A 27,376-nucleotide genomic window follows, 5' to 3' on the forward strand; every position below is an offset into this window, starting at 1 on the left:
TGGTTTAATTTGGTTATTAATTATCCCCCCCTTTATTATTATTGTTATTTTTGGAAAATCAATAAATTGATATAGATTAAAAAAAATTGTTATCTATTAAAAAAGAAGATTCAACCCCGCCGGCCGCATCCCCCCCCCGCATTTCTCTAGGGATGCCCTTTCCGCCCCCTTGCCCCACGGCAAACCCGCAATATCGCCTTCCGCGCGCGAGTCTACAGAAAAACGCGCCGTAGCTCTTTTCTCGGGACTGGGGGCGGGACTGGGGAGGAAACCGCCTCCGCCTCTCGGTTTCCTCCCCTCGCCGCTGACCCCGCCTCCTCCGATGACGCCACAAACCCGCCCGGCCAATGAGCGGCCTCCTCCCCCCAGGCGAGTTTTTGAAACGGGGTTGAAGGAGAGGAAAAGTCCCGCGCGGCGGAGGCGGCCCCTCCCCTCACGGCTGCCCGAGCGCCGCCGCCATGCACTCCCTGGTAAGACGAGGGGGGGGGAGGGGGGAGAGAGGGGGTGGGGGAGAAATGGGGGGGCGGGGAGGGGGGTAACATGGGTATCTGTCTCCCCCCCCCTCAAAAAATCGAGGAAATAATTAGAAATCGATAGTTAAATAACTGACCAATCGCGCGCCCCTCCCAGTATAAATCCTGGCTACGCCTCTCGTGAGGCGATTTCGCTCGCCACAGCCTTCAGTTTCGCCTCAGTTTCGCCCCTCGTTTCTCCCGACTAGATTCGAACTGTAAAAGTTCGCTTGACGTAACATGGAGCTAACGAACCTATGGCGGTTTCTTTCTTTTTGGGGGGCCTGCCAGTGGTTACTAGGACGTCCTGACTTCACTATGGATCTATCTCCCTATCCACCCCTTTTTCTTTTATTATTATTAAACTGTGGGTCCTTCGTATTTTAGGCAGAATGCTTCCAGCTCCAACGTTTTCATTCTGCGACCTGAGCAGATTTAGTTGCAGTAAAGTTGGAAGGGAAGCTGGGCCAGCTCTTTGAAAAGGGAACAAACGTGGATTTTGGTCGTGTTTACATTTTTAAAAACAGCCACCAATATGGACAGGTGGCATAAAATAGCAAGTGTCCCTGAGACGGTTCATATATATATATGTTTATATGTATATGTGTATATATATATATATATATATATATATATATATATATATGTTCATATATATATATGAGTACCATCATCATATATGAATAACTACATATATCATGAATATCATATATCATGAATATCATATACATATATCATGAATATCATATATCATATCATCATATATGAATAACATCATACAGTGGTGCCTTGCAAGACGAAATTAATCCGTTCCGCGAGTCTCTTTGTCTTGCGGTTTTTTTGTCTTGCGAAGCACGGCTATTAGCGGCTTAGCGGCTATTAACGGCTTAGCGGCTTTAAGAAAAAGGAAACAAACTTGCAAGAACTCGCAAGACGTTTCGTCTTGCGAAGCAAGCCCATAGGGAAATTCGTCTTGCGGAACGACTCAAAAAACGGAAAACTCTTTCGTCTGGCGAGTTTTTCGTCTTGCGAGGCATTCGTCTTGCGAGGCACCACTGTGTGTGTGTGTGTATATATATATATATATATTTGCTTTCGTAGATTTTCACGGGTACAGGAATGCAGGTTTTGGTGTCTTCGGGTGTCTTCCCGTGTAAGAGTTGGGGTGTCTAGGCGACGTTTCGACGAGGTCTCACTCGTCATCTTCAGGCTGGTGCTTTCGGCTTCTTGTTACTGGAACAGAGTACTTCTTGTTACTGGAACTTGTTACTCTGTTCCAGTAACAAGAAGCCGAAAGCACCAGCCTGAAGATGACGAGTGAGACCTCGTCGAAACGTCGCCTAGACACCCCAACTCTTACACGGGAAGACACCCGAAGACACCAAAACCTGCATATATATATATATATATATATATATATATATATATATATATATATATGTTCATATATATATGAGGAACATTTTGTCACTAATTGTATAACAAAAAGGTTTAGTAGTGGTAGTAACATCATAGACTTTTAGTATCAGTTTCGTGGTGTGTGTGGAAGTCATTATTTAGTAAATTTGTACTAGATCTGGTACTGAATCCAAGGTGCATCTGGAAAAAGCTCTGTGTTCATTTACTGACTCATCTGATTTTTCTCCTAAAATATTTACATCGGAGATGTAACAACCCACCTCATCCGCATAGAGGGTGATGCCCACTTCTGAGAGTTTGTATTCTTTTGACTACATTGTGTTGCCTCATCCTGAAGTTCCAGTCGCATAATATATAATCAAATGGATAGCAGACATTCATACCTGGTTCTGCTTGCCAGATTAAATGTCTTAGAAGATTTACCATCAATTGAAAGTATACCAGCTGAGTTAGTATAGATTGTAATGTATGCCAAAACATCTTTCTGTCAGAGGCAGAGCAAGAAATAAAAAGTTCGTCGCTGAGACAATGTATTTAGTACCCTAGGTGAGTCAAGTTATTTTGGCACCTGACGTGGAACATCCCACAAGTGCCTCCCTTCTCCCGTGAAGTGAAAATACAACAATAACTAAAGAAATAACTTGCTGCCTTTTCATGACACTTTAGCTGCCATAAGCAGCTGCCTTACTCTGCCTAACAGCAAGTCAGGTCCTATCACTCTTCAAATACAGGACGGCTTTTTCAAACTGTTCATTACTGAATGTATAATTTTACTTCTTCTATTGAAGCTGGCACTTCCTTCACTTTGATTATTCAAACTTCTGCTGTTTGTGTGCAAGCTTGAGTTGCCTTGATTATGAAGGCAACTGAACTGATTATGAAGGCAAATGAAGGTTCTGAAGAAGTGTGCATGCACACGAAAGCTCATACCAAGAACTAACTTAGTTGGTCTTTAAGGTGCTACTGGAAGGAATTTTTTTATTTTGACTATGGCAGACCAACACGGCTACCTATCTGTAACTTGCCTTGATTATGTTTTGTATAGCTTCGTGGCATATGATTACTGCAATAAATATTGTCATTTTCAAGAAGCATATTCATAATAATTATTTCTTTTTTGTCATCAGAATCACTTAAAAGATAACTACAGAGCAAGATACTGCAACAAACAAGGGTAATTAACTTTTGTTTATTAAACTTCTATTATTCTGAAGCAACCAAAAATGTGGATAGCTTTCCAGTAGTTAAGTGTGTCTCATATGTCAGTACAGTGGTACCTCAGGTTAAGTACTTAATTCGTTCCGGAGGTCCGTACTTAACCTGAAACTGTTCTTAACCTGAAGCACCACTTTAGCTAATGGGGCCTCCTGCTGCCGCCACGCCACACAATTTATGTTCTCATCTTGAAGCAAAGTTCTTAACCTGAAGCACCATTTCTGGGTTAGCGGAGTCTGTAACCTGAAGTGTACGTAACCTGAGGTACCGCTGTATTTCATATCAGCCAGGATCAAAAGAACTGTGCTACTAATTCCACACACCTAAGAAATTTGATGATTGATCTTGTGTTTCTTGAAGATATCCCCACTCCTAATGAATAGTAAACCACTTTTCAAATAGAGTTCAATCATTGCATATCCCATCATGAAATCAAATCACTGTTGTTTGACTGCTTTGTATAATGCAGCATTATCAATATGCTGAGAAGGCAATATTTGCAGGTTGGAATAATTTTTGAAGTCACTCATATCATTTGTCTTTCCCCCCTGCCAGTCCAAATAAAGTTCCTGATATACAGCAAGGAGAAAATGTATTGAAATATATACAAGACTGCTTTACATGTAAGTTACCTATTTTGTGAATCGTTTACAATGCAGTATGCAATATGTGAACTGTTCTGAAAAAAAATAGTTTGATCATGATTCCACAAATTGTGGATGGGGTTGGTAGTGAACCATTATTTTCGTGTCAGCTATAAAGTTCAATCCCACTGCAGTACAGCTTGCCACAGTTTCTGAACCTATCAGATTCTGTAGTCAGAACCACGGGCCAAATCCACAAATTCTTCACATCTTGTTTGTACCAGAACGTATACATGCACTGTGTTTTTAAAGCTGTTTTTTTAAAGGGCTGTTTTAAAGGGCTACAGTACTTTAAATTCCTGCCCATGTGTCACAAAAGTGAAAAAGAATTCCACATTTCCAAGAACAATAAGATTTATGGTGCCTTAAAGATTGCAGTATGTAGGCAATCTCATAGGCAATTCACTTGGTTCGTTAATAAATAAATAAATCTTAAATGCTAAATTAAATACAGGTAGTGAACATTTTGAGTGGGATTTGTGTTCCTGATCCCCACATGTGTCGGCAGAGTGCATGTAAGCCCACTACGCCCCTATTATACCCCTTTCTGGCCACTTCCAGCGTTGGCATGATGTACACATCAATTGGGTGTGCCTGAAACTGCTGTTGCCTTTATAACCGAAGGCAAAAGTGGATGTGCTTGTAGTGGTGTAGGAAGACATGAATTGGGAGCGTCTCTAAGCTTTCTAGATCACTTTCTCTCTGATACTTGTTAAGGTTCTACTACTATTGTTCAAGATGTCACGGTAAGCTATGGCTTAGAGAAACATGAATAAGTGTGTTCTCCTGGACTCATATGCTTCCTTCCCCCTCTTTCAGCATGGCCAGAAAAATAAATTTGGCAGCTCCTGCTTTTAATTACCCATGATTTATCATCAACTAATTCATGGTCTGTAAAAAGCTGCTCCCTGCTGCTGTGCTAAGAGCCTAGTCCTAGGGACAATGAGATGTACCCAAACCCATTAAATCAGGGGGCTTGCTGAGCTATGTGTAGAATTGTCCCACAAGCTTCTTGCCACACAGTCGTATTCCTCTTGAGGAATCTTACTCGTTTTATTTTGCACTCCTGGCAGGTTGGCAAACACAATTTTGAATCCCTTTAAATGGCATTTTAGCTTAGGATATTTGAGCCCTTTCTAGCTAAAAGAACCAACAAGCGGGTACTACTAGATTTTTCTTCTTAACCATTCCCCCCCATCTCTTTAGCTTGTGCAGAGGAAAATACAGTATGCTCCCCAAGCATATCATGTTGCTCATCCCCTTGCTCAGACTTCAGTCAAACTCTATCTCGTGGGAGAAAGGTAAGCTGTTTCTCTTTTTAATATGGCTTTTTTGTGATTGTCCATGTAGCCATGCATGTTATGCCATTTAACATATCCAGTCACGTTTGGTCAGCTGAAGTTGAAAAAGTGACACTTCTGTTATGCTGCTGGTTTAAAATTTTCTTTTTCTTTGTTAACCCGTGTTACTCAGACATGGGCATGGTGTTATTGGTGGTTTATTTGATAACATTTCCCCCTTCAGCCCATATGAGCTAATCTGAGAGCCCATATGAGCTAATCTGAGGGAAAAGTGATTTGCAGACCAGAGCCACTGCTGCCTTAAAAAGAAAATCCTAGCTTCTGTTCTGCTCTGCTCTGTTGGATTTGTAACATCTTTAATGGGTGCTGGTGCTGTAGGTTAAACCACAGAGCCTAGGACTTGCCGATCAGAAGGTCAGCAGTTCAAATCCCCGCAACGGGGTGAGCTCCCGTTGCTCGGTCCCTGCTCCTGCCAACCTAGCAGTTCGAAAGCACGTCAAAGTGCAAGTAGGTAAATAGGTACTGCTCTGGCAGGAAGGTAAACAGTGTTTCCGGGCGCTGCTCTGGTTTCGCCAGAAGCGGCTTAGTCATGCTGGCCACGTGACCCGGAAGCTGTACGCCGGCTCCCTCGGCCAGTAAAGCAAGATGAGCGCCGCAACCCCAGAGTCGGTCACGACTGGACCTAATGGTCAGGGTTCACTTTACCTTTAATAAACTGAAGCTGAATTCAGACAAAACTGTGGGTGAACCATTGACCTAGTGTTAGTATCATGATATTGGTTTCACAATTTTTGACCTGGCAATATATTGTGACTTATGATACGTGTGTGTGCGCTATGCCTGACAAAAAAAGATAAGAAATGTGGCAATAGGTGACTCTTTTGGAGTTCCACAACTCAGAAGGTGCTCTTGCTAGTGATCTCTACTACCTCCGTAACTTACCACGTCGCTTAGACTCATGAAAAATTGGGACAGCTCCTTGACTACTGCAGGAGCCATGAGCTCCTTGAGCTGTCCACAACAGCATGGGTGTTCACACTGTGTGTGTTTTCTCCTGTATTAAGATTGATATTGTATAAGATAGCCAGCATGATTTAGGCAGCCCAAAACTCAGAAACAACATTTTATTTGTGAAGCTTGTTTGTACTGTGTTTATTAACAGTGTATTTTTCTATTATGTTGCCGTTTTGATTGTCAGGAAGAACAGATAGAGCCAGAACCAAGTAAGATTAACTATGTGCAGAATGTATTTAATACCAACATCTCCTTACCATCACCAGAAGGAAATGACAGGATTTCAGGTGGGCAGCATGATTTTTCAACTGGTAATCATTTGGGTGAGAATATGAAAACGTTGGTCTTTTGTACGTTAATGCTACCAAAACGTTCTGAAGTACAAAAAAATTGAAATTAAACATAGATCATTTCCAGATAATTTGAAAAGTGAATGTAGCAGTTCTGATCTCTGCTATGTTTCCATTCCCCATGTAAGAAGTGAGGGAAGGGGAAGAAAGATGAGTTTTATTATAAAAAATGTAGGGATTTCAGTCCAAAATTTCTGGGGGCAAGGAGGTGGGGAGGGAGCTAAAGAACAGAACAAAAATGGAAACGGAGCTGTCAGGAAACTGACATCAGAGCAACCAGCGAAGGAGAGGCTCTCGGATTCTGCAGGGGAAGGAACAAGCACTAGGGGGAGACGCAGCTTGATGGAGGGGGAAGGAAATCAGAGTAACACCAAGGAGCCAGGAGAGAAAATGGGAGAAGAGGTGGAAGGGCTCCGGGATTCTTCCTTGGAAGTCAGTGAGGAGAGCCCTGGTCCTCCACTACCCACGCCCTCCTTGCGCAGGAGACTCCCGCGCAATGAGAGACGGAGACGATTGGGAGTCAAACAACTCTTATGCTGGCAACGGTTTAAGAAACACCCACAGACAGACTCTGCGAGCGACTGAGGCAGCCACGCTGAGATGGGCTGTGCAGTCAGGACGGTTTAACCCAGGCAGCCAAGCTCCAAAAGGGGACAGTTTACGCACGAGTAACTCCAGACCATTACAGGAGCACATAAAAACCATGTGAAATTTTGGAGGACAGATTGAACAGAATAACCCACTTGAGTACAAATGTTCAGGTCTGAAGTTCCAGTTCACACTAAATACCTTATTCTGTATGTGTGTGGAATTTTAGAAATCCTTCAGTTGTTCATTATACAGCTTACATAGGGGCCATGTGTAAACTGAGTTACCCCATAACTACAAAATAGCCTTTGTTTGGGGTTTCACCTGAAGTCTGAGCATCTATCTCAGAAGGTCAATCCTTTCCTGTATAAACCCGGAATCTGTCCGAGGTGATGATCGGGGGGGGGGGGGGGGCTGCCACATTTGGAAGTTAGGTGGCTCGCTGCAAGAGACAGGTCTTCTTCACTGCTGCTGCTTTTTCAGTTTCTATTGATGTTGGCCTATCTGTTTCTAGTCTGTGATTTGTTTTGATATTTCATCTTTGCATTATATTAAAAATGAAATATAACATGCCCTCAAGCCCTGTTGATAGAAAACCTTTATTGAAATATTCCAAACTTAATTGGAAAACAAAACAAAATGCAGCGGTACTTCGGTTCTCGAACGGCTTAGTTGTCAAACAAAATAGCTCCCGAACGCCGCAAACCCGGAAGTAAGTGTTCCGGTTTGCGCACGTTTTTCGACGCAGCTTCCGCTTGAGTGCAGGAAGCTCCTGCAGCCAATTGGAAGCCGCGCCTTGGTTTGCAAACGGTTTCGGGAGTTGAACAGACTCCCGGAAGGGATGAAGTTCGAGAACCAAGCTACCACTGTAGCTACTTGAGGCATATTTTCCTGGAAAGGAAAAAAAAAGGTAACCTTTTCTCAGATGTGGCCAGCTAGGTGCAGCGCCTTTCACCCCAGTGTAACTTCACTTGATCTGAACAGTAACCCCCTAGTTGATCTAAACAGTAACCCCCTAGTTGCTCCCCCATTGCCTATTTGGCTATTCAAAGTTCCCGCCAACTCTGGCATCCTCCTTCCTCTTTCTCATAGTGCAGAGACTGTATACCACCCACCACTCAAAAGATGACAGAGCTCATCTGTCAACAGCATCACCTTGTCTCTTCAGGGCATGCAGAAGCCTCAGTGATGTTTTGAAATAAGATGAGCCTGTCCTTCTGAAGCACACCCCCTCAAAAGGCGGTGGGAAGGTGTGAATAATCAGTGGTATACTTTCGGTTAAGTGAGACAGTTTTAATCATCATTGCAGCTTTAGCTTTTAAATATGTTTCAATATACACTGCTCTCTTGGAGGAGAATACAAATCCATTTTTAAAAAATGTAGTCACAACGAACATCCTTTAAAAATCAGTAATGAAAAATGTCTGGGCAGGCAATGTTTGGCTGATAATAGTGTGGAATAAGAATAGTTCTTAGGTCAGAAATAGTAACAGTTATCACTATTCTGTTTATTTGGTTTGTTCCACCATTAAAACAGATGCGGCAACGTTAAAAGGTGCTGAAACACCAAGCAGTGAGCATGCGGATTCCATAGATGAGGATGTCCCAGTGATATTCGGAATACCTGCTTTCCTGAATGAGGACAAAGAGAAATCTCATAGGGAAATGTAAGTTCTGATGAAAGTGAAATATTGTGCAGCAATATTTATGTTCCCACTTAACATCACAAATGGCTAACTTCTATAGTATAATTGAAGGCATACATGTATGGACTGGCTTGGAAGAAGGACTTGGTTTTGTCTGTAATGGTGCACTGGGTTTCAGAGGTTGTTTCAGAGTATTGAGATAAACCTGGAAAACCAAAATATCAGTGTGGCTTAATTCACCCCCCCAATTTGGTTGTATCTTTATTTTTATTTATTGGATTTATATCCTACCCTTCCTCCCAAAGGAGCCCAAGGTGGCATGAAGAGGCACCTGATAAAGATTTACAGAGCAGCACAGATGCTAGAAAATCTGAGGAGCATCATGCAAGGAAAGAAACAAAGGAGCTTTCAGCATGTTTTTCTATCTCTTCCTGTCAAAAGAAAATAGCAGAGTCTGTAGCATCATTAGACGCCATGACAAGATCTTCTAAAGAACGGTGAGATAAGTTTTGTACTGCAAGCATAATATCACTGTATTTTAGTTTTGTGTAAGGTGTTTGAGCATTTGTAATTTGAAACATAGCCACCAAATTATGTTGGCATCCATCTGTCTCGGGAAACAATGGGGTGTGCCTCTGGGGGTGAAGTTAAATCACTGAGTTAAGAGGAGTGAAGTGAGGTCCCTGGGGCACAAGCCTGGACATTGTGTATACTGCCCAGGCAACAAGACCTACCCCCCTCGGCCTCGTTAATGTGATCCAAAAGAAAGCAAAGACATTTGGCACTAGCTTGTCATTTATTTATTTATTTTATTATTTATTTTATCTTCCCTTAGGGGTCATGTCCACTACATGTGGAATTAGGTTCCCTCATTTTGTCTGCATCTCCAACACATATTGCTGATATTTATTTATTTATTTATTTATTTATTTATTTTGGCTGATTTGGATGGGGTCAGGTACCATCTAAAAATCAGATAACATGTGGTGAAATTTAAGTCTTTCCCCATAATTTTCCTCATTTTTCATCTTGATTGGATAGCCACAATTGTGTGCCCATTTCACCTTCATCTCCTAGTCCTTAAGGTTCCAGTCCAGTAATAATCTGTGTGGTTTTGATAATATATTTGTATTATTTAATATTATCTTTTTTAAAAAGTCCGCTGTCTTTGTGTCAAGTCCATTTTTTTTTAAAAAAAATATCTTTATTGAGTTTATAAACAAAATAATAATAATAAATCCTCGTGGCTGGCATGTTCCTTCCCTTTTTTTGGTCTGTGGTCTGGCCCCTATATGGTGCAAAGATCTCCTGTAGCTTCCCTTTCTCTAGGGGAGAGGTCTGGCAATGTGTAAGTTCTTTGGGAGATGGATATGATGGCAGTTTTTCTTTCAGGTCTCTGTGCAGGCATGAATATGGGAACTTGCACAAACCAGGGACTCCTTCCCACATAGACCATCATCTTTTTGTCTGAGATTAAGGACCTCAGATTATGCCCCAGAGTTTTATCTCGGAAGCCGTCCAGATCACACTGTGCTACTTAATAGCCAACTAAATACCACCTGAAACAATTTGGAGTAATTCTATAAGGGTTGTTGTATCCAGTACTGTACTCTCGCACTCCCACCTCAAACTGTAGAGCAACCAAATTTGTATTTTGTAGAGCTGACCTGTGCAGCTTATTCTTTTAATTCCTGTATCCATTTCCACATAATCATACACACAGAGACCCAAAAGATGACAAGTAGCTTATCTATATAGCTGAACTGAATACCTCCTCCCAGTTTTAGCTCTAGGAAGTTAAGAGATGATACCCTATGCTGGCACAAGGTCCCACTACGCAGCTGCACAGAGGACCACTCAAAGACCAACACTTTCTGATAAAGAACCTATGCTTTTCTTTCCTTAAGGAATCTCATAATGTTAAACATTTCCAAATTGCCTGAGGGATTGTATTTTTCTGATCAATAGTGGGAGAGGTCCTTTGGTATTCTTTAGCAGTGGAAGCTGCTGAGTTTTCCTGTTACTATCAGGCCCTCAACATTGTTTTTAATATTAATTATTTGGATATATATATGCAGAAACTTTTTAAAACTTGAAGCAGATCAGAAGCCAGGGTTCCTGATTTGTGGACCTAAACCTTTTGAAGTTTACTTACAATTATACAATATGAAATGGTTGCTGATTTGGAAAATATCTGGGTGTATTGTCAAAACAGAAGCATCTCTGAGAATAACATTTGGGGTATGTGGGGTTGTTTTGCTTTCTTTCTTGCTGTTGGTGATATGTAAGCAATCAAACACCTACCTTTCCTTCCTAGAAATACAGCCAGTATAGAGCCAGAAGACGAGTGCGAGTTTGTTATAGAGGAATCATTTGGATTGAGTTCTACATCCTGGATTTCAACATCCCCAAGGAACAAAAAGCAACAGAAAGTCAACTTAATATCTGCATCGTCTGAAGGGGAAAAAAGAGCTAAGCAGCAGAGTGCCAGAAGACAAAATAAAAGGACATCAGAGAATCTTGTTACACCAGCGCCAATAAAGCAAAGCAAACCGAAGTTAATGAACACTGCTGAAAGAACAGTTAACGGAATGCAAAATGATTCAAGGACTAATGAAAGAATCGCTGTGGAAGGCGGCCGCTCGCCGCTAACTGTAAATACCATCCAACAAGTCAGAAAGCAAACACCTTCCAAGAGTAAGTCATCTGTCGGTATATGCAATGAGGATTGCCAAGTGTCTGCAAGGGGAAGCCACGCAGGGGACCTTCTGTTCTTACAGGAGCAGGACCACGATTTTTCATTGCAGCCACAGGCCGTCGTAAGTACAGCCCAGAAGTCATCCCAGTGTAAGCGATCTATGAAGCAGAGCTGCTCAAAAGTTAAGCCTTTGGTGGTATCGCGTGATGAAGGCTGCCAGGATTCTGCAAGTCCTTTAGAGATGCACTCAGAACGGATTCACTCTTCAGGCCATGATGTTTTGAAAGCGCCATCGTCTGCGATACGTACAAGTGAGCAATTACCTTCCAGTAAAAAACCTATGAAACAAATACATTCAAAAAGGAAGCCATCGGTAGAAATTCACGAAGATTATAGGCAAGAATGCACACCTGCAGCTGTGTCCCCACGGGGTTGTCAAAAGTCTACAGACGCCGAGGATCCTGCTTATTTTTTGGGGGGGAAATTATCAAAGCGCAAGCAGTCCATTACACATACAGCCCAAAGGTTGTCACGCAGCAAATCAGCTAAGAGGCGAAAGCCTAAAAGAACGCTGTCTCGAAAAGATTTGGAAACCCCAATGAGTATTGTTAAAAGACCTAGAAGGAAAAAGAAGGTGCTGGTTTCAAGTGATAGCTCTGGAAGCGAGCATGGAGGAGAAGAACAGTGTGGTGAAGAGGGCGAAGCCACTGGAGGAAGTAAGAGGGTGCCGGTTTCAGAGCAGATATCAGAAAATGAGAGTTCTGAAGGGGGTGGAAGCCCCTGTGAACCAATAAGCGAACCAAGGAAGACGTTGCCACGGGAATTAAGACCGACTTCCTTAGCAAGTGCTCAAGAAAGTGGAATTGCCTTCTACCAAGAGGATTATCCTGAACAGTATGTGGCAGAAAAAATATTAAATACTTCTATGGAACGAAAAAACAACAATACGCGTTCCTTGCAGTAAGTGCTTTCATCCATTTATGTTGCATGTTAATTTGACTCCGGGGGTGTATAAATATTAAATCAATACAATGGGCCCTTCACTTAGGCACAATTTACTAATCAATCGTGATCTTAGGCGCATGGCCCAAAAATGAATAAAATAAGTAAATGGGGGGGGGGTGAGGGTGGTGGAACCTGCCACAGAAAGAGCTTTTAAGTCCTTTGCCTCACTTACTGGGTTCTGGGATGCTCGCAGAGCCTTCATGCCTCCTTCCTAGAGGCCAAGAAAAAAAGTGTTACCTTTCCTACCTGGCTTTGGGAAGGTGGCGCAAGGGCTCTGGGAGTGAATCTGGTAAGCAAGGTGGAGGGCAAGGCTAGCTTCAGACAAGTGAGGGTGGTCATGTAGGGGTTTTTTTGGAGGGGGGACGGTCCTGGCTTTATTCAATTTTGCCTTTGCTCATAGAGCCCACTATATGTTCTTGCTGCAGTTGATGGTGTGTAGTACATGGGTTGTGTTTCTTCCTTTGCCTCTAACCTAGAATTTTATAACCATATCCAAATCGGAGTTTCAGTCCTGCAGTTCACCCTTGATGCCTTAGGCCATGTTTAAGGTTATGAAAAGCAATAGATTTGAACCTAGGGCAAAGTTGCCGTATTTTTCGCTCTATAGGATGCACTTTTCCACCTCCAAAAAATAAGGGGAAATGTGTGTGTGTGTCCTGTAGAGCGAATGCAGGCTGCGGGGCTAAGCCCAAAGCCAGAACAGGGAGAGGGAGCACTGCGCAGCGCTCCGTCTCGCTGTTCTAGCTTGGGGTTAGCTGCGCAAAGCCACCGCAGGACAGAGGGGTGAAGGCACTGCCCTGCTGCCCTGCGGAGGCTACAAAGGCTGTCCCTGAAGCCTCAAGCCTTTGGAGTGCAGCGGGAACTCGCGCTGCGCTCCAAAGGCTTTGGGTCAGCGAAAGGAACCCGAAGCCTTTGGAGCGCAGCGCGAGGTCCCGCTGCGCTCCAAAGGCTTCAGGGATCTTTGAGGCTGGCAGTGGGGGAAAGCAGCGCTTCCCCCCACCGCCAGCCCCACAAGCTCGGGGGGCAGCGGCAAGGCTGCGCGCAGCCTTTGTGCTGTTCCCCGACCTGCTCTTTGGGGCTGGCGGTGGGGGAAAGCAGCGCGGTGGGGGAAAGAGTAGGTTGAAAGGAACATGAAGCCTCCGGAGCCCAGCGGGAACTCCCGCCACACTCCAGAGGCTTCGGGTTGCCTTCACTGAAGCCTGGAGAGCGAGAGGGGTCAGTGCGCACCGACCCCTCTCGCTCTCCAAGGTAGTTGCCTAAAGCCTCCAGAGCGCAGCAGTAACTCCCGCTACGCTCAGGAGGCTTTGGGTGAATGCACCTTGTTTTAGAGGGGGAGAATAAGAACTTTTTTTTTCTTGTTCTCCCCCTTCTGTTGTCCGGTGCGTCCTATAGAGCGAAAAATACGGTAAATACAAGAAAAGTTAAATACAAGTCCACTCTAATAGCTCTTGATAAGTTAACCGTTTCTTGTTGCCTGTCACCTTTTTTCTATGAAACACTTCTTGTTTCTACATACAGTTTATTTTAGTATGGTACTTTTAATTTGCATAGATAAATTGTTTTGATTTTTTTGCTCTCTAAGGATTTTACCATTGTTCTTTTCCTTTAAGTGGCCCTGTTTCTAAAATTAAAACTTCTTCAAAACATCAGATTGCTGTTAACAGGGAGGATTCAACATCAGGTATGGCTTATTGATTGGTCTGATATGCTCTTTGAGTTCCTTTTGCTGTATATCTGTGTACGTAATTGTAAACAGACACATACATGTATGTATTCTGTGCCAGTAAATGGTGCTTGTGTCCTTCAAGCAATAATTGCTTGTTCCTTGATGAAGCAGTCACAGGCCTAATCCTGAAGAGGCAATTGAACTACCACAGCCCTAACATTCATGTTTGGCTTCGCTTGCTTTGTGCTGGCCTTCATTGTGAGGTAAACATTAGCCTCTCCTTTGAGCATTCAGTACAAAGTTTTCCAACTTCCAGTGTTTTCCTGCAGTCAATGTGACTTGGGCTAAATGCATGCCAAGTCCCAGCTTTTGGGGAGGTTGTGGAAGAACTTTTAACCATGTAAAAGGTAAAGGGACCCCTGACTATTAGGTCCAGTCGTGGCTGACTCTAGGGTTGCGGCGCTCATCTCGCTTTATTGGCCGAGAGAGCCGGCGTACAGCTTCCGGGTCATGTGGCCAGCATGACTAAGCCGCTTCTGGCGAACCAGAGCAGCGCATGAATGTGCCATTTACCTTCCCGCCGGAGCAGTACCTATTTATCTACTTGCACTCTGACATGCCCCATCGCGGGGATTAACCCACAGCACCATGACACCCTCCTTAAAACAATCTATTTTCCAATAATCTGGACCTCTTGGATTAAACGTGTGCCAAATAGCAAGGCTATAACACACTGAAAAGTACTCACATCATTTTGGTGCCCCTATGAATGAGTCGGTCATTGAAACCCAGGGCATCATGTAGAGCAAGTGGGGATGATCAGGTCCTCTTCAAATGTTATACAAAAATTACTGTCTGGGACCAATGGGAGCTGTAACTCAAGGACATACGGAGAGCACCACATTGACTACCCCCATGTAGAAAATTATGTAAATCAGTGGTGGCAAACTGCCAACATGTGGTTAGCACACTGGTTAAAGATGGACCAGAAGATCAGGTAGATCCACAATTGGTTGGAAAATGAGTCAAACTGTGCTCACCAATGGTTCCTACAGGGCTATGTTCTGAGCCTGCTACTCTTTAATATTTTCATCAGTAATAAAAGGGTAGAAATTCTACTCCAGTGGATGGCTCAAAGCTGGGAGGTAAAACTGACTGATTTTACTGTGTTCTGTTGTGGTTTTGATTATGATTTTATTGTTCTATGGTTCTTTCAGTTAATTTGTGTTAGCCCTCTGCTGATTGGAGGGAGGGTGGGATATTAAAAATGCGAATTAATTTGTATTTTACTATTTAGATGAATCTGAAGACTTGGAAGAGGAGCAAGGTGTAACTTATTTAAATGCACTGAAGCGCAAAATGAGTAAGATTTCTTTATTCTTAAATGAAGACTGCATCAAATGAACTCTGATCTCTCTGCCTGCAAGATGGCATGTTAAGAAGGCCTATTGCCAGTCTTAGAACTGGGGAGATAGATATATAGAGAGAGAGAGAGAGAGAGAGAGTGCTTGCATGCATGCATTTATACTGAATTGGTGCCAGTGATGGCTGCTGTGGCAGTTCACTTAGTCAAACAGCATGAGGACACTGTCCTAGTGTCCTATTTCTCACACAGAGGGCTGGGATCCACCAGTGGGCCTTAGACTGCTTTCAGGTTGGCTTCAGTGCCACAGCTTGCCTCATGCCGCCTCACTTTCCTTGGTTAGGCCAACGTCAGTACCAGCAGCTCATTGCATGCTGACTAAAGGTGGTCAGGAGACAGAAACTGGTGAGAGGTGTCAGTTCTCTGCAGGCAAAGGGCCAGAGAAGATGTTTCCACCTGCCACCTGCTTCTAGATGGCTCTGCTCTTTTAAAGTTAGGCCCACTTCATCACCCTTAAGGAATACATGAGAGGACAGTGCAAATACTGATTGAACTCTGTAAAAAATGGTTAATACAATATGGGGTGGGAGGAACTCTCCCCACAATTGTGTAGCGGCTGTAGTTTTGGACCTTTGAGTGTGCAGATATCGTTTAAACTGCTGGTTCATAAAGTTTGCTAGCTGACCTTGACTCTCACAGCCTCTCTAACCTATTGCAATGTTTAAAGTGGGACTGGAGGCAGATATACTGATCCAAATTCCATGGGTGGAGGGGAGGGAGGAATAAAAATAAATAATAATTTTCTGACACTGCATTAAACTGCATCTATTATTTTAAGCCGCAGGATTATAAAGTGTGTGGCAGGTCCAAACATTATTTTCATCTTTGTATGTGTGTTCTTCTGCTTCTGGGTTTTTACCCAACCTAAATCTGTTTTTCATTACCTGTCTTGTTTATTAGTATTGCCTTCCAACACGCCCAATATTCGCCGGACCAAAAGAATGCGTCTTAAACCATTGGAGTACTGGCGAGGAGAACGCGTGAAATACAAGATGAGACCTTCAGGTGTGAGGTTCTATACAAAGCTCATATATGTTATCTGGTTGTGGCAAATGCAGTGCAGCCCTATGTTGTTGTGGGAATGCTTTAAAAGTAAAAGTCAGCTCAGTGTAAAAAATAAATATTTACTTTGCCATGCATGGCATTGTAATTTCTTCTTTTTATCTCATTTCTATAGCCCTATATGTTAGTGGCTCCCCTTGTGTCAGGAAGGGCGGTGGAGAATGTTTTAGCTCTGCCCCTTCTGTTACCTCACCATGCCCATTCTTGTTGCCATACACATATTGGAAGGCAGACTTATCTGCAGCAGGGAGCCTGCAGGGCTCATGTAGTTTCTCTGTGTTATTTTGGACCCTGGTGATAGAGGCTTCTTAAGTGGCATGGTAACCTGCAGGTGGCACTGTGGTCTAAACCACTGAGCCTCTTGGGCTTGCCGATCAGAAGGTCGGCGGTTCGAATCCACGCAATGGGATTCTAGCTCTTGCCAACCTAGCAATTCGAAAGCATACCAGTGCGAATAGATAAATAGGTACCACTGCGGTGGGAAGGTAAACGCTGTGTCCGTGTGCTGTAGCACTCGTCATAGTGTCCCGGTGCACCAGAAGCGGTTTAGTCATGCTTGCCACATGACCCCCTCAGCCTGAAAGTGAGATGAGCGCTTCACCCCATAGTCAAATTTGACTGGACTTAACTGCCACAGTGCGGGTGGCGCTGTGGGTTAAATCACAGAGCCTAGGACTTGCTGATCAGAAGGTCGGCGGTTCGAGTCCCCGCGACGGGGTGAGCTCCTGTTGCTCGGTCCCAGCTCCTGCCAACCTAGCAGTTCGAAAGCACGTCACAGTGCAAGTAGATAAATAGGTACCGCTCCGGCGGGAAGGTAAACAGCGTTTCCGTGTGCTGCTCTGGTTCGCCAGAAGCGGCTTAGTCATGCTAGCCACATGACCCGGAAACTGTACGCCAGCTCCCTCGGCCAATAAAGCGAAATGAGTGCCGCAACCCCAGAGTCGGTGCCCTTTACCTTTTAACTGCCCAGAGGTCCTTTACCTTTTAGCCTGCAGGACCACATCAGGCTCCCCAACATTTGGAAAGTGGCAAGGGCACCACTTATTTTATTTCCCCTTTATTGAGTGTTCCTCTCATGTTGCTTGCATTTGAAAACCACATGGACTTTGAGTGCTTTATAGCATTCTTCAACATGTATACCAGTGCTCTTTAAATATTTTGAACTCTGGCCACTTTTACACTTGCTCTATTGCCCTGACCCTCCCAATATATTGGGAGATATCTCTTGAGCAGGCAAGTACACAAAATGCCGCTACAGCTTTCATTTCTGCACAAGAATAAAGTCTCAAGCTGTTTCTTCTCAGCTTGGTAAAGAGAGAGTTAACAGCAGGCATGCAACTCTCACTCTTTAGATAAGCCAGAATTTATGAACATATTTTTAACCCACAAGCATAATTTCAAGATCTCATTTTATTCTAAAGACATCAGAAAGCATACAGCTTAATTAGCAATTTAGGTTTTGGTAACATGTCTGTGTAGTGCCTACAAAGAGTAATAGTTTATATTTGATCTTATTTCCATTATCAGTTGTCAATATTATTTTTACTTTGATGATAGTGTGTTTAATCAAAATTATTGTGAATGTAATAAAAAATGAATGCAGTAGCTAATAAAGCTAACATAAAAGAGAGGCGGTAATGATTGAAAAATCTGTGTGCCTCCTGCTTCAAGAAGAAAATTCTTATTTGTAGAAGGGAGCTAGAATGGGAAACTAACACATTAAAGTAAAATGGAGTCTGACTACAGGAGTGTCAAATGTGGAATGCTCAGACAGGGCTCAATTTGCCACAGATAGGAGCCATTTTAAATCCAGAAAACCACCCCATAAACTTCTTCCCTTGCCCAATATCAGTTTGAGAGGTTTGATCAAGGAATTGTGAAATAGAATCCTGGGAAGAAGCACTTGGTAGTGAACTGTGTCTCTTGTAAGACATCCTAATGGGAGACCGCTTTCTTCATTGGACTTGATAAGAACTAATCTGCTAGTGGTTCACCAGTTATTCCATCATTCCTTGATTCACACAAATATAATCTAAGCTGGTTATGAGAAAGGATTCCTAATATTAATTGTTATTTCAGGTGGCTTTGTAGTCGATGGGGTAATATCACCTGAACAGAGAGAACCTAGGAAACGAAAACCTAAAAGGACAATACCTCTTCTGGAGTTTGGTATGATAATCATTTATATATGTATATGGGGGGCACTGGAAAAAAATCCCCAAGTATACTTCATTAGATAGCAAAGGTTCAAATGCTACTTTTAGTATTAACATCTTATTGTATAGTATATTATGTGCACAAATGGACGGATGCTGGTCCTGACCTTGTGACACTCTTTCCTTTTTTTAAAGAAAACTTCCAAAGGATAAATACTGCACATCATATGCTAACTGGTGTGCTTAATTAGAATATGGATGTAATTTTTGCTTTGGCAGATAAAGATAGCTATGAAACCTCTTCTCTACTAATAGTAAAGATTAATCAAAGGAGTCACTCTGTAGGCCTTGAGCTTTTTTGAGATTACCAGAGCAAAGGCCTTAACAATATTATGAACTTACTTGAGTCAACCTGCGGTAAATTCACAGCCCTTCACTGTCTTAAGATCCGCTTTCAGTGACCCACAAATAAGTTTGCCAGTGCCAAGCATATTTCTTAATCATAGGATCTGCCTCAGTCCAAAATACGAGGTTGGTGGGGGCACATCTCTTAACTTTTTGCTGGGCTTTGGCAGAAGTAAACAGCCTCAGTGCTTTCAAGTAGCTCCTAAGCTCTGCACAAGTACAGGTATGAATTCCTGATCAGAAAAGAAGCAGTGACTTAGGCAACCTACAGTTAGAGGAGGATTTCATGAGACTTGCAAAGAACACTTACAACCTGCATGGACTTAATCCTGAAGAATTTGTTGTTGTTTAGTCATTTAGTCATGTCCGACTCTTTGTGACCCCATGAACCAGAGCACGCCAGGCCTTCCTGTCTTCCACTGCCTCCCGCAGTTTGGTCAAACTCATGCTGGCAGCTTCGAAAACACTGTCCAACCATCTCGTCCTCTGTCGTCCCCTTCTCCTTGTGCCCTCAATCTTTCCCAACATCAGGGTCTTTTCCAGGGACTCTTCTCTTCTCATGAGGTGGCCAAAGTATTGGAGCTTCAGCTTCACGATCTGTCCTTCCAGTGAGCACTCAGGGCTGATTTCCTTAAGAATGGATAGGTTTGATCTTCTTGCAGTCCATCCTGAAGACTATTTATTCCAAAAGCTCACATTAGAAGGTTGTCAGGTAGTCAGGTTGACTGAATCTTCCAGCCCTGCCTCTTGCGTAACCACTATGATCTGGGATCCAATTCTGTTTGTACTTCTGTTTTGCAGAAGTACCCGACGACTCAGCTGTTTCCTTAAAAAATCTTTCTCAGCCAGCTGTTGTGTTTGATAAAGATACCAATAAAGAGGTTCTTCTAGGTGAGTAATGCGACACAGGTTTAAAGGTATGAATAGCAAGTACAGTCATACCTCGGGTTAAATATGCTTCGGGATGAATATTTTTGGGTTGCACTCCATGGCGACCTGGAAGTAACTGAGTGCGTTACTTCTGGGTTTCGCCTGCATGCGCAGATGCTCAAATGACATCATGCGCGGAAGCGGCAAATTGTGACGCGCGGACGCGGGTTGCATTTGCTTCAGGATGTGAACGGGGCTCCAGAACGCATCCCGTTCGCATCCAGAGGTACCACTGTATATTGAAAACTTGCTCTGTGGCCGTTTCAAGAACCATGATGATCCTGCATATACTCCTCACTCCCACCCCCACGCAGAACTGCTTGTATCATTCCTTTGCTTTTCATATTTCACTTTTTGAATACAGTATACTTACCTTAAATATTACAACTCTCTGATTTTGCCATTGACTGCAATGCAAACTTTCAGTGCGCCGCAGAATTTTGCATGATTACCTTTTGATGAAGCAAGCAGGTTTTTTGCATACGACTAAGATAGCACATGTTATATTGCAGTGTACATTATCTGACCTTGTCATCTCCTATGAATATTAAGTCATGTATTTATTTTCCGGTTTTGTAACAGACTGTGTGAGCAGGAGTAATTCACATTTGCTTTTCATCAATGATGAGACGGTGTCCATATACAAACAGCTGAATACCCCTTTCTTTTCTGCCGGCAAACTGATACTCAAGCCATTAAAAGAAAAGGGATTTCAGTATTCCCACACAGATACACTGGTGAGTATACCAGAAATTGTATATGTTTTTTCATTATGGAATTGTTACGTTCTCACGTTTTTTCCTATGTATGCTATCATATTGGTATTTTACCAGTTTTGTTAATATTCCCACTTGTGAGATGGAGCAACTGTTTTTTCTCAGTTGTCAATCTACATCAGGCATGTCCAAAGTCTCTTTTGGGGGCTTAATTCCGCCCACTGGTCGGTTCAGTCCGGCCCCTGTGGCAGTTTATTTTCTGGAGCAAAATAAAAAAACAACAACAACTTCAGTCCTAATAAAAGGTTAACAACTTTGGTCGGCCCTCACGGCCCTTCACTTCATCAAATCTGGCCCTCTTTGGAAAAGAGTTTGGACACCACTGATCTACATGACATGTGCATTTCTGTGGTAAAGTATCTCAAGGCTTTGCAGGGCAAAGAATGTACCGGGACGCTTGTATATATTATGAAATCTTAAATGATTAAACAATCCTATAAGCCCAAAACACCTGCTTACTACAGATGCTGCCCATTATATTTTTGCTGATCCTACTGCAGACACAACAGAATTACATACCTTGGAGGAGGCTGCTTGCCGCATCTCTGCATGAGTCCTTGCTTTGGGCTTCCTTCCAGTCAGGAGGCATGTTTGATCTAAACAGCGAGTTTCATGGAAAAAAAGAATTGGGCTTTTAATGAAATCGGGAAATAATGTTCCTCAGAAGTTTGAGATACCCTGGCAAAGGGTATAGATTTCCTGTGTTGATCGACCATCCTTTTAGCTGAAAGCAGAACTGTGGAATCTTTTTCTTTTAATTTTTATCTAGTCCGAGTGCCCAATCACTTTTAAACAGAAAACAGATTGTCACTGGAATTTACAGGCTAGTCACAGTCAACGTTTTACAGTTGAAATCTGAAATGCATTTGCAAAAATTCTATGGCTGACATCTAGTGACGTCTGACTGCTTGTGCAGCAGAAATCCACCTGTGCAATGGGATTTCTGGTTTCTCTTTTTTTGCCCTTCCTGACCCCCATGTGCCCCACAAATCTCCGGAGGGTCCCTCAATCCTCTGAAACAGGTTTTTGGTTGTGCAGGGCTCTGGGGGGTGGGGGAGCAGAAAAATTAGAAGTCCCATTTTTGAGTGGGTTCTTTCTCATGCTACGTTGAATCTTGCACTATGCCTTACATATGATAAAAGATGGAAAAGATATTTTTTAATTTGTGAAAACTAGAACTCTGCATTTTAGTTTGTTGTTGTTGTATCACATGTAACAGTCGCACAATTACAGAGGAAAAAAACAACTGCAGACAATCAGAGTCACTTCAGAGTACAGCAACAGAACTTTGTCAGTGTATATGTGCCAAAACCATCACAATCTTAAGAAACACAAAAATAATACATTTTAGTTCTAAGATTGCTAGTTCAAGACGTTCTCTTAAGAAGTACATAAGAGCACTGCTAAGTCAGATGGCTTCCTGTGGTAGACCCCCCCCCCTTTTTTTTTAAATGCAACAAGTAAAATTATTGGAGCAGTCTCCGGATGGGGTTGTGGCAGAGATAACTCTGCCCCCTCACCTCTTTCATTAACAAGGCAAAAATGACTGTACATGTTAATGAATCAATCACACTCTGCAATGCATGGTGTATTTACTCTTTCCCATCCCCATAAGCTTCTGCTGCTGAGTTAATAATTCATTACTTTATGGATTTCCCCTTTGAAGCAAGGGCAGCTTGCTTTTTCGTTAAAAGAAAACGTATTTTCTCTCATAATGCAATGCCAGCAGGTAAAGCTGTACAGAGATTGGATTACCTCCCCAGTGTATTGATTCTGTGCCGAGTAGTGGCGGTGGAAAGGTCTGTCGTAGGAAATTGCTCAGGATATTGGTTCCCTTCAACCACCCACCCACCCCTTCAGTAGCGCCCAGGCATGCACAGCACCAAAAGTATCCCAAACCATTGTTTGGGTGGATAAACTGTTGTGCTTTTAAAAGCTGGATCTTCTTGCTAATGGGAATGGATGCAGTGCACAGCGCAGCACTCTTCTGCTGCTGCAATAGTCTTAAGCAAGCAAGAAATGGTTTTGCCGGATGCCCCCAATTCAGGAGTCGCTGTGGGCTGCTCTCTTTGAGGCTTAACCTCTTCAGTGAAGGAACTGAAGCCAGAATGAGACATTACGGCAATCCTAGGGATCCAACTGAAAACATCTCTTCCTGTCATGCAATTGCACTATTCTTATTCTCATTCTTCTTCTTATTTATTGAATTTATATACTGCCCTATACCCAGGGTTCTCAGGGTGGTTCACAGAATAAAATCAAGATATAGAACCACAAAACACCTAATAAAAACAAAAACAACAATTCAATAGCCCCCTTCCCCCAAAAAACCACATTTTGAAAGAGGATAGGATGGAAATCGGATCAACCAAAGGCCTGGTTAAAAAGGAAATCTTGTTGCCTGGTGAGCCCATAATCCTTCGTTTCAACAACTGATGACTATTCAGTGACACAGATTAATGTTTGACCAAAATAGTGTGTGACTATCCTGCCAGTCAGCTTGATATGGGGGTCAGATGTGCTTTACAAAAGAAAAATAACTAATAACCTTCAAGAACGCAGAATTGCTGCTTAAGAGATAACGCAGAAACCTAGTAATGATTTGCTCCTTGTTGAATCAAATCTTGTTTATCCAGATATAATCTGATCATCTCAGTGTCCTGAAATCACTGCTTGATTTCTACTTAAATGGAGTAGGAAACATCAGAACTACGATCAATATCGTTAATTTTTATTAATTTTATTGAAAACATGTATATTCCACGTTCCTTTATAAAATAAAAGTTGCTTAACAAAAAAATATTTTAAAAAATGAGACACAACAAAACATTCAAATTACTAAAATAGTTTCCTACATGAAACCACAAGTGGGCAGGGGAATTCAGTATAATCTCAGAGAGACAGAATTTTAATTGACACACCCCTCATTTCAGAGCTCTCTGGAAAGATCTGCAGGTGTTCATCTTAGTTGTGCATTATTCCAGTCGACATATTTACTCCGCCCCAATTAGTTGTTTTTGTATACGAGGTAAAACCCTTGTTGTTCCTAGATTTGACTGACGTCACCAGGGGTCTCTAAATACAGCAATGTGAGCCTTTTAAAATCCCAGAGGCCTGTTGATACTTTGTACAAGTTTTAAGATGAAAAGTGAAGTAACCTTTATGGGCTTTCATTTCTGAAGGTTTTTCACATTTCTTGTGGGAAGCTCCTTTTGATGCTGTATGACCAGTATTACCGTCTGACTGCCGGAGACTATTTTTTTATCCCGCCGGGTAAGTGTACCGATCATCTGCCAAATGATGAGCATTTCCGAGAGGGGGAAGGGCTAAGGTGAAGATGAATGCAGAAGGGGGAGAATAAGTGCCTATGGAAGGAGATGATCCTGTTTTCTTGAGCAATGTTGGGGCATACGTTGTGTCTGACTCAGTGGCGGAGGAACCCTCTCCGGCACCCGGGGCAGGACGCCAAGGGGCGGGGTGAACCGCCTGGTGGCGCATATGCAACGTCTATATGGAGTGCGCATGTGCAGCATCCCGTACAGTGTGCACACACAGCAGCCTGTACGGTCGCCATGTGAGTGGCAGCCCATACGGATGTTGCGCAAGCGGCGCCCATACTGACTGTGTGCCCCCTCAGCCGCCCTACAGCTGGAGGGAGGTAGGGGCCATCTTGTGGCACCTCCCCCCCCCCAAGTGGCACCCGGGGCGGCCCTCCCCCCACTTCGTACACCCCTGGTCTGACTGCATGACTAAGGGGCACTTCACGTCCTTTGAAGAAGCAAGAGAAGAATCGAGAGTAGTTCGGCATTTCTTCCTGCTATTCCTTTGGGCATTCTGCAAAGCGTAGAGCAACATTGAGTGTCCCTGGAAGAACGCACCTTTCCTTTACCTCTTTGCACAACACCTGGAAGGAGACCAGAGGAAGAATCAGCCGTGTTTCCTCTCCTGCTATTTTTGAGAATCCTCCCCATCATTCCCATTCCGCTGCCACTCTGCCTTTTGAAGGAGAAGTAAGGCAGTCAGCTGTGAAGCATCTAACCAGATGAGAAGACCTTGCCCCCCCCCCCCCATATCCCAAGCTGTTGTTTAAACTGGGTTGATGTGGCCCTTTTGGGAGGCTGTGAGACCAGCAGGTGTGGGGTTAGCTATTTTTACATTTAATGCTGCCACTTTGCAATTGATTATATGAATTCAGTATAAAATGTTCTGCACTTGGATACAATGGAGGAAGTGGTACTTAGGAAACATAGTTTTGTATTTTTATGTTGGGAACCACCTTGTGATCTTTGGATGAAGGGTAGTATAGGTAAAGGGACCCCTGACCATTAGGTCCATTCGTGGCCAACTCTGGGGTTGCGGCGCTCATCTCGCTTTATTGGCCAAGGGAGCTGGCATACAGCTTCTGGGTCATGTGGCCAGCATGACTAAGCCACTTCTGGCGAACCAGAGCAGTGCACAGAAACACCGTTTACCTTCCCACTGGAGTGGTACCTATTTACCTACTTGCACTTTGACGTGCTTCGTACTGCTAGGTTGGCAGGAGCCAGGACCAAGCAATGAGAGCTCACCCCGTCGCGGGGATTCGAACCGCCGACCTTCTGATCAGCAAGTCCTAGGCTCTGGTTTAACCCACAGCGCCACCCGCATCCCTGAAGGGCAGTATACAGATTTAATAAATAATAATAGTAATAATAAATTGAGTAAAAAGACTTGTATCCAAAGAACTGTGTGTGGAGCCCTAGTCACATAATAGGTCCTTTCCCAACTCACTCCATTCCCACTGTAGCCCCTAATGTGCCAATCAGAATGAAATGTAATTTGGTAAGGCACAGGGAAGTGTTTGGCAAAAATGGGGGTGCAGGTGGATCAAGAGCCCTTGTATTTGTACTAGATCTTTTTTTAATTTGACCCAAAGAATTCTCCAGTGTCCTTTAAGCCAGTGTTTCCCAACCGGTGTTCCGCGGCACACTAGTGTGCCGTGAGACACCGGCTGGTGTGCCGTGGGAGGGAGGCGGGCGAGTCGGGCGGCGAGAGGCGGGGCGGCGGCGAGGATCCGCGTCGAGCCGGGGGCGGCTCCGCGGTGCTGGTGCCGAGCGGCGGGGCAGCGCGCGCAAAAGGGAGGCGCGCGAGACAGCGGAGGAGGAGGAGGCCGGCATGTCCGGGCAGCAGCAGCAGCAACTCCCGGCGACGGCTCCTCCTCCGCCCGCTATCGCCGCCACCACCACAACAGCCGCTGCCGCCGTCCCTCAATCCCTCGCTCTGCTGCCTCCTCCCACCCCGGCAAGGGGAAGGGAAAAAACTTTAACTTTTGTGCGTCCCTCCCGGCGTGACGCTGCGCGCTGACGTCACGGGGCGGGGCTTTAATGGTGGTGTGCCGCGAGATTTTTCCCCGGTAAACAGGTGTGCCGTTGCCCAAAAACGTTTGGGAAACACTGCTTTAAGCTTTGGCCAGCACACTGTTAAAGTGGTGACATTTAGGAAGCAGGCCCATTTCGGATGCACGCCCCACCGATATCCAAGTGAGATGAAAACCACCTCATTTTTGCATTTATAAAATGGTAGACTTGTCCTATAATGGAATCACTCTGTTTAATTGTAGGGAACGTGTACAACCTACGTAATCTCTTGAATAAAGAATGTGTTGTCCTCTTCACTCAAATGAAAGGAAGCAGGTATTTAAGTGTTTATTTAAGTATTACTTAGGAAGATTAAGGTTTTTTTTATGCACATAAATCTGCTTTTTCTTCTTTTATTTTTTCTTAATTTTTTTAAATTTAATTTTCTTTTTGTAGTATTGTGTATGTGTGTAATTTAAATTAATAAAGATTATTTTAAAAAGAAAAAAGAAAACCGTGGGGAAGAGAGTGTTGGCAAACCGGCATAGGCAAATAAGAGAGGATTTAAAGTTTTTTAAAAACAGCGGCAACAACAATTCCTTCTGTCTTTTAAATTTTCCTTTAGCAATGAGCAGAGAGGAGGGAAAGGGCCAGCGAAGCTGATTATATAGCTTTTTTTCAGCTGCTTTGTGACATATAAGGTCTTGCTGGAAAGCAGCTTATAAATTGCAATTAAAATAATAATAGTTAATAATAATAAACTACATGTGAACACACTGAGAAAATGAAAGAGAATGTCTCCATTTTTTTAATACAAGAAAGTGAAACAGTAGTGAATTACTACTTTGTGTGTCTTCCCCTGGTTTAAATTTAAGAGAATTTCTTACCATCTGTTGCATTTCAACAAAATATTTCCACCCAAATAGTAATCATTGCTTGGCTATATTGACTACACATGTTCTTTTAGTTAGTAACTTGACATAATGTTATAAATCGCCTCGTAGCCAAGTGATTTTGGGGGGTTGTGGCATAGTTGAAAATAAAGCTTTGTGGAAGATTTGTAATTTTGTTTCATTTCAGGTCCGAAAATTCATGAAGCCTACCCTTGTATCAACATTTCTTGGAGCAACTTAAAGATCGTCTCATGTTGAGGGGAAAGGGGGAACCGTCCTAGCTTACAGCATTCCAGGCTTGCAGGACAACAAAATTAAAGATATTTTTGTAGTTTGA

The 27,376-nt window shown here is 43.3% G+C and overlaps 1 protein-coding gene across 1 annotated transcript; it reads left to right on the forward strand.

Annotated features, from left to right (window-relative positions):
- Positions 1-229: 229 nt before the first annotated feature.
- Positions 230-27,376, forward strand: CENPC (centromere protein C). The gene is made up of 17 exons (XM_083473176.1): positions 230-470; positions 3,059-3,105; positions 3,702-3,769; positions 4,997-5,091; positions 6,290-6,392; positions 8,581-8,710; positions 8,995-9,186; positions 11,007-12,347; positions 14,003-14,073; positions 15,356-15,421; positions 16,382-16,486; positions 18,623-18,712; positions 19,906-19,995; positions 20,617-20,771; positions 23,993-24,083; positions 26,410-26,482; positions 27,227-27,376. Exons 1-17 carry the CDS (start codon positions 459-461, stop codon positions 27,240-27,242), a joined length of 2,745 nt encoding a protein of 914 aa, XP_083329302.1. The 5' UTR covers positions 230-458; the 3' UTR covers positions 27,243-27,376.

Source organism: Podarcis liolepis, assembly GCF_965112155.1.
Source record: "Podarcis liolepis genome assembly, chromosome: 13".
NCBI lineage: Eukaryota > Metazoa > Chordata > Lepidosauria > Squamata > Lacertidae > Podarcis > Podarcis liolepis.

What these genes read in the sequence shown, in the direction of transcription:
- CENPC (XM_083473176.1), top strand. An exon ending in AACAATACGCGTTCCTTGCA is followed by an intron (nt 12,348 to 14,002) that starts GTAAGTGCTTTC and finishes TTTTCCTTTAAG; the next exon opens with TGGCCCTGTTTCTAAAATTA. An exon ending in CTATTTTTTTATCCCGCCGG is followed by an intron (nt 24,084 to 26,409) that starts GTAAGTGTACCG and finishes GTTTAATTGTAG; the next exon opens with GGAACGTGTACAACCTACGT.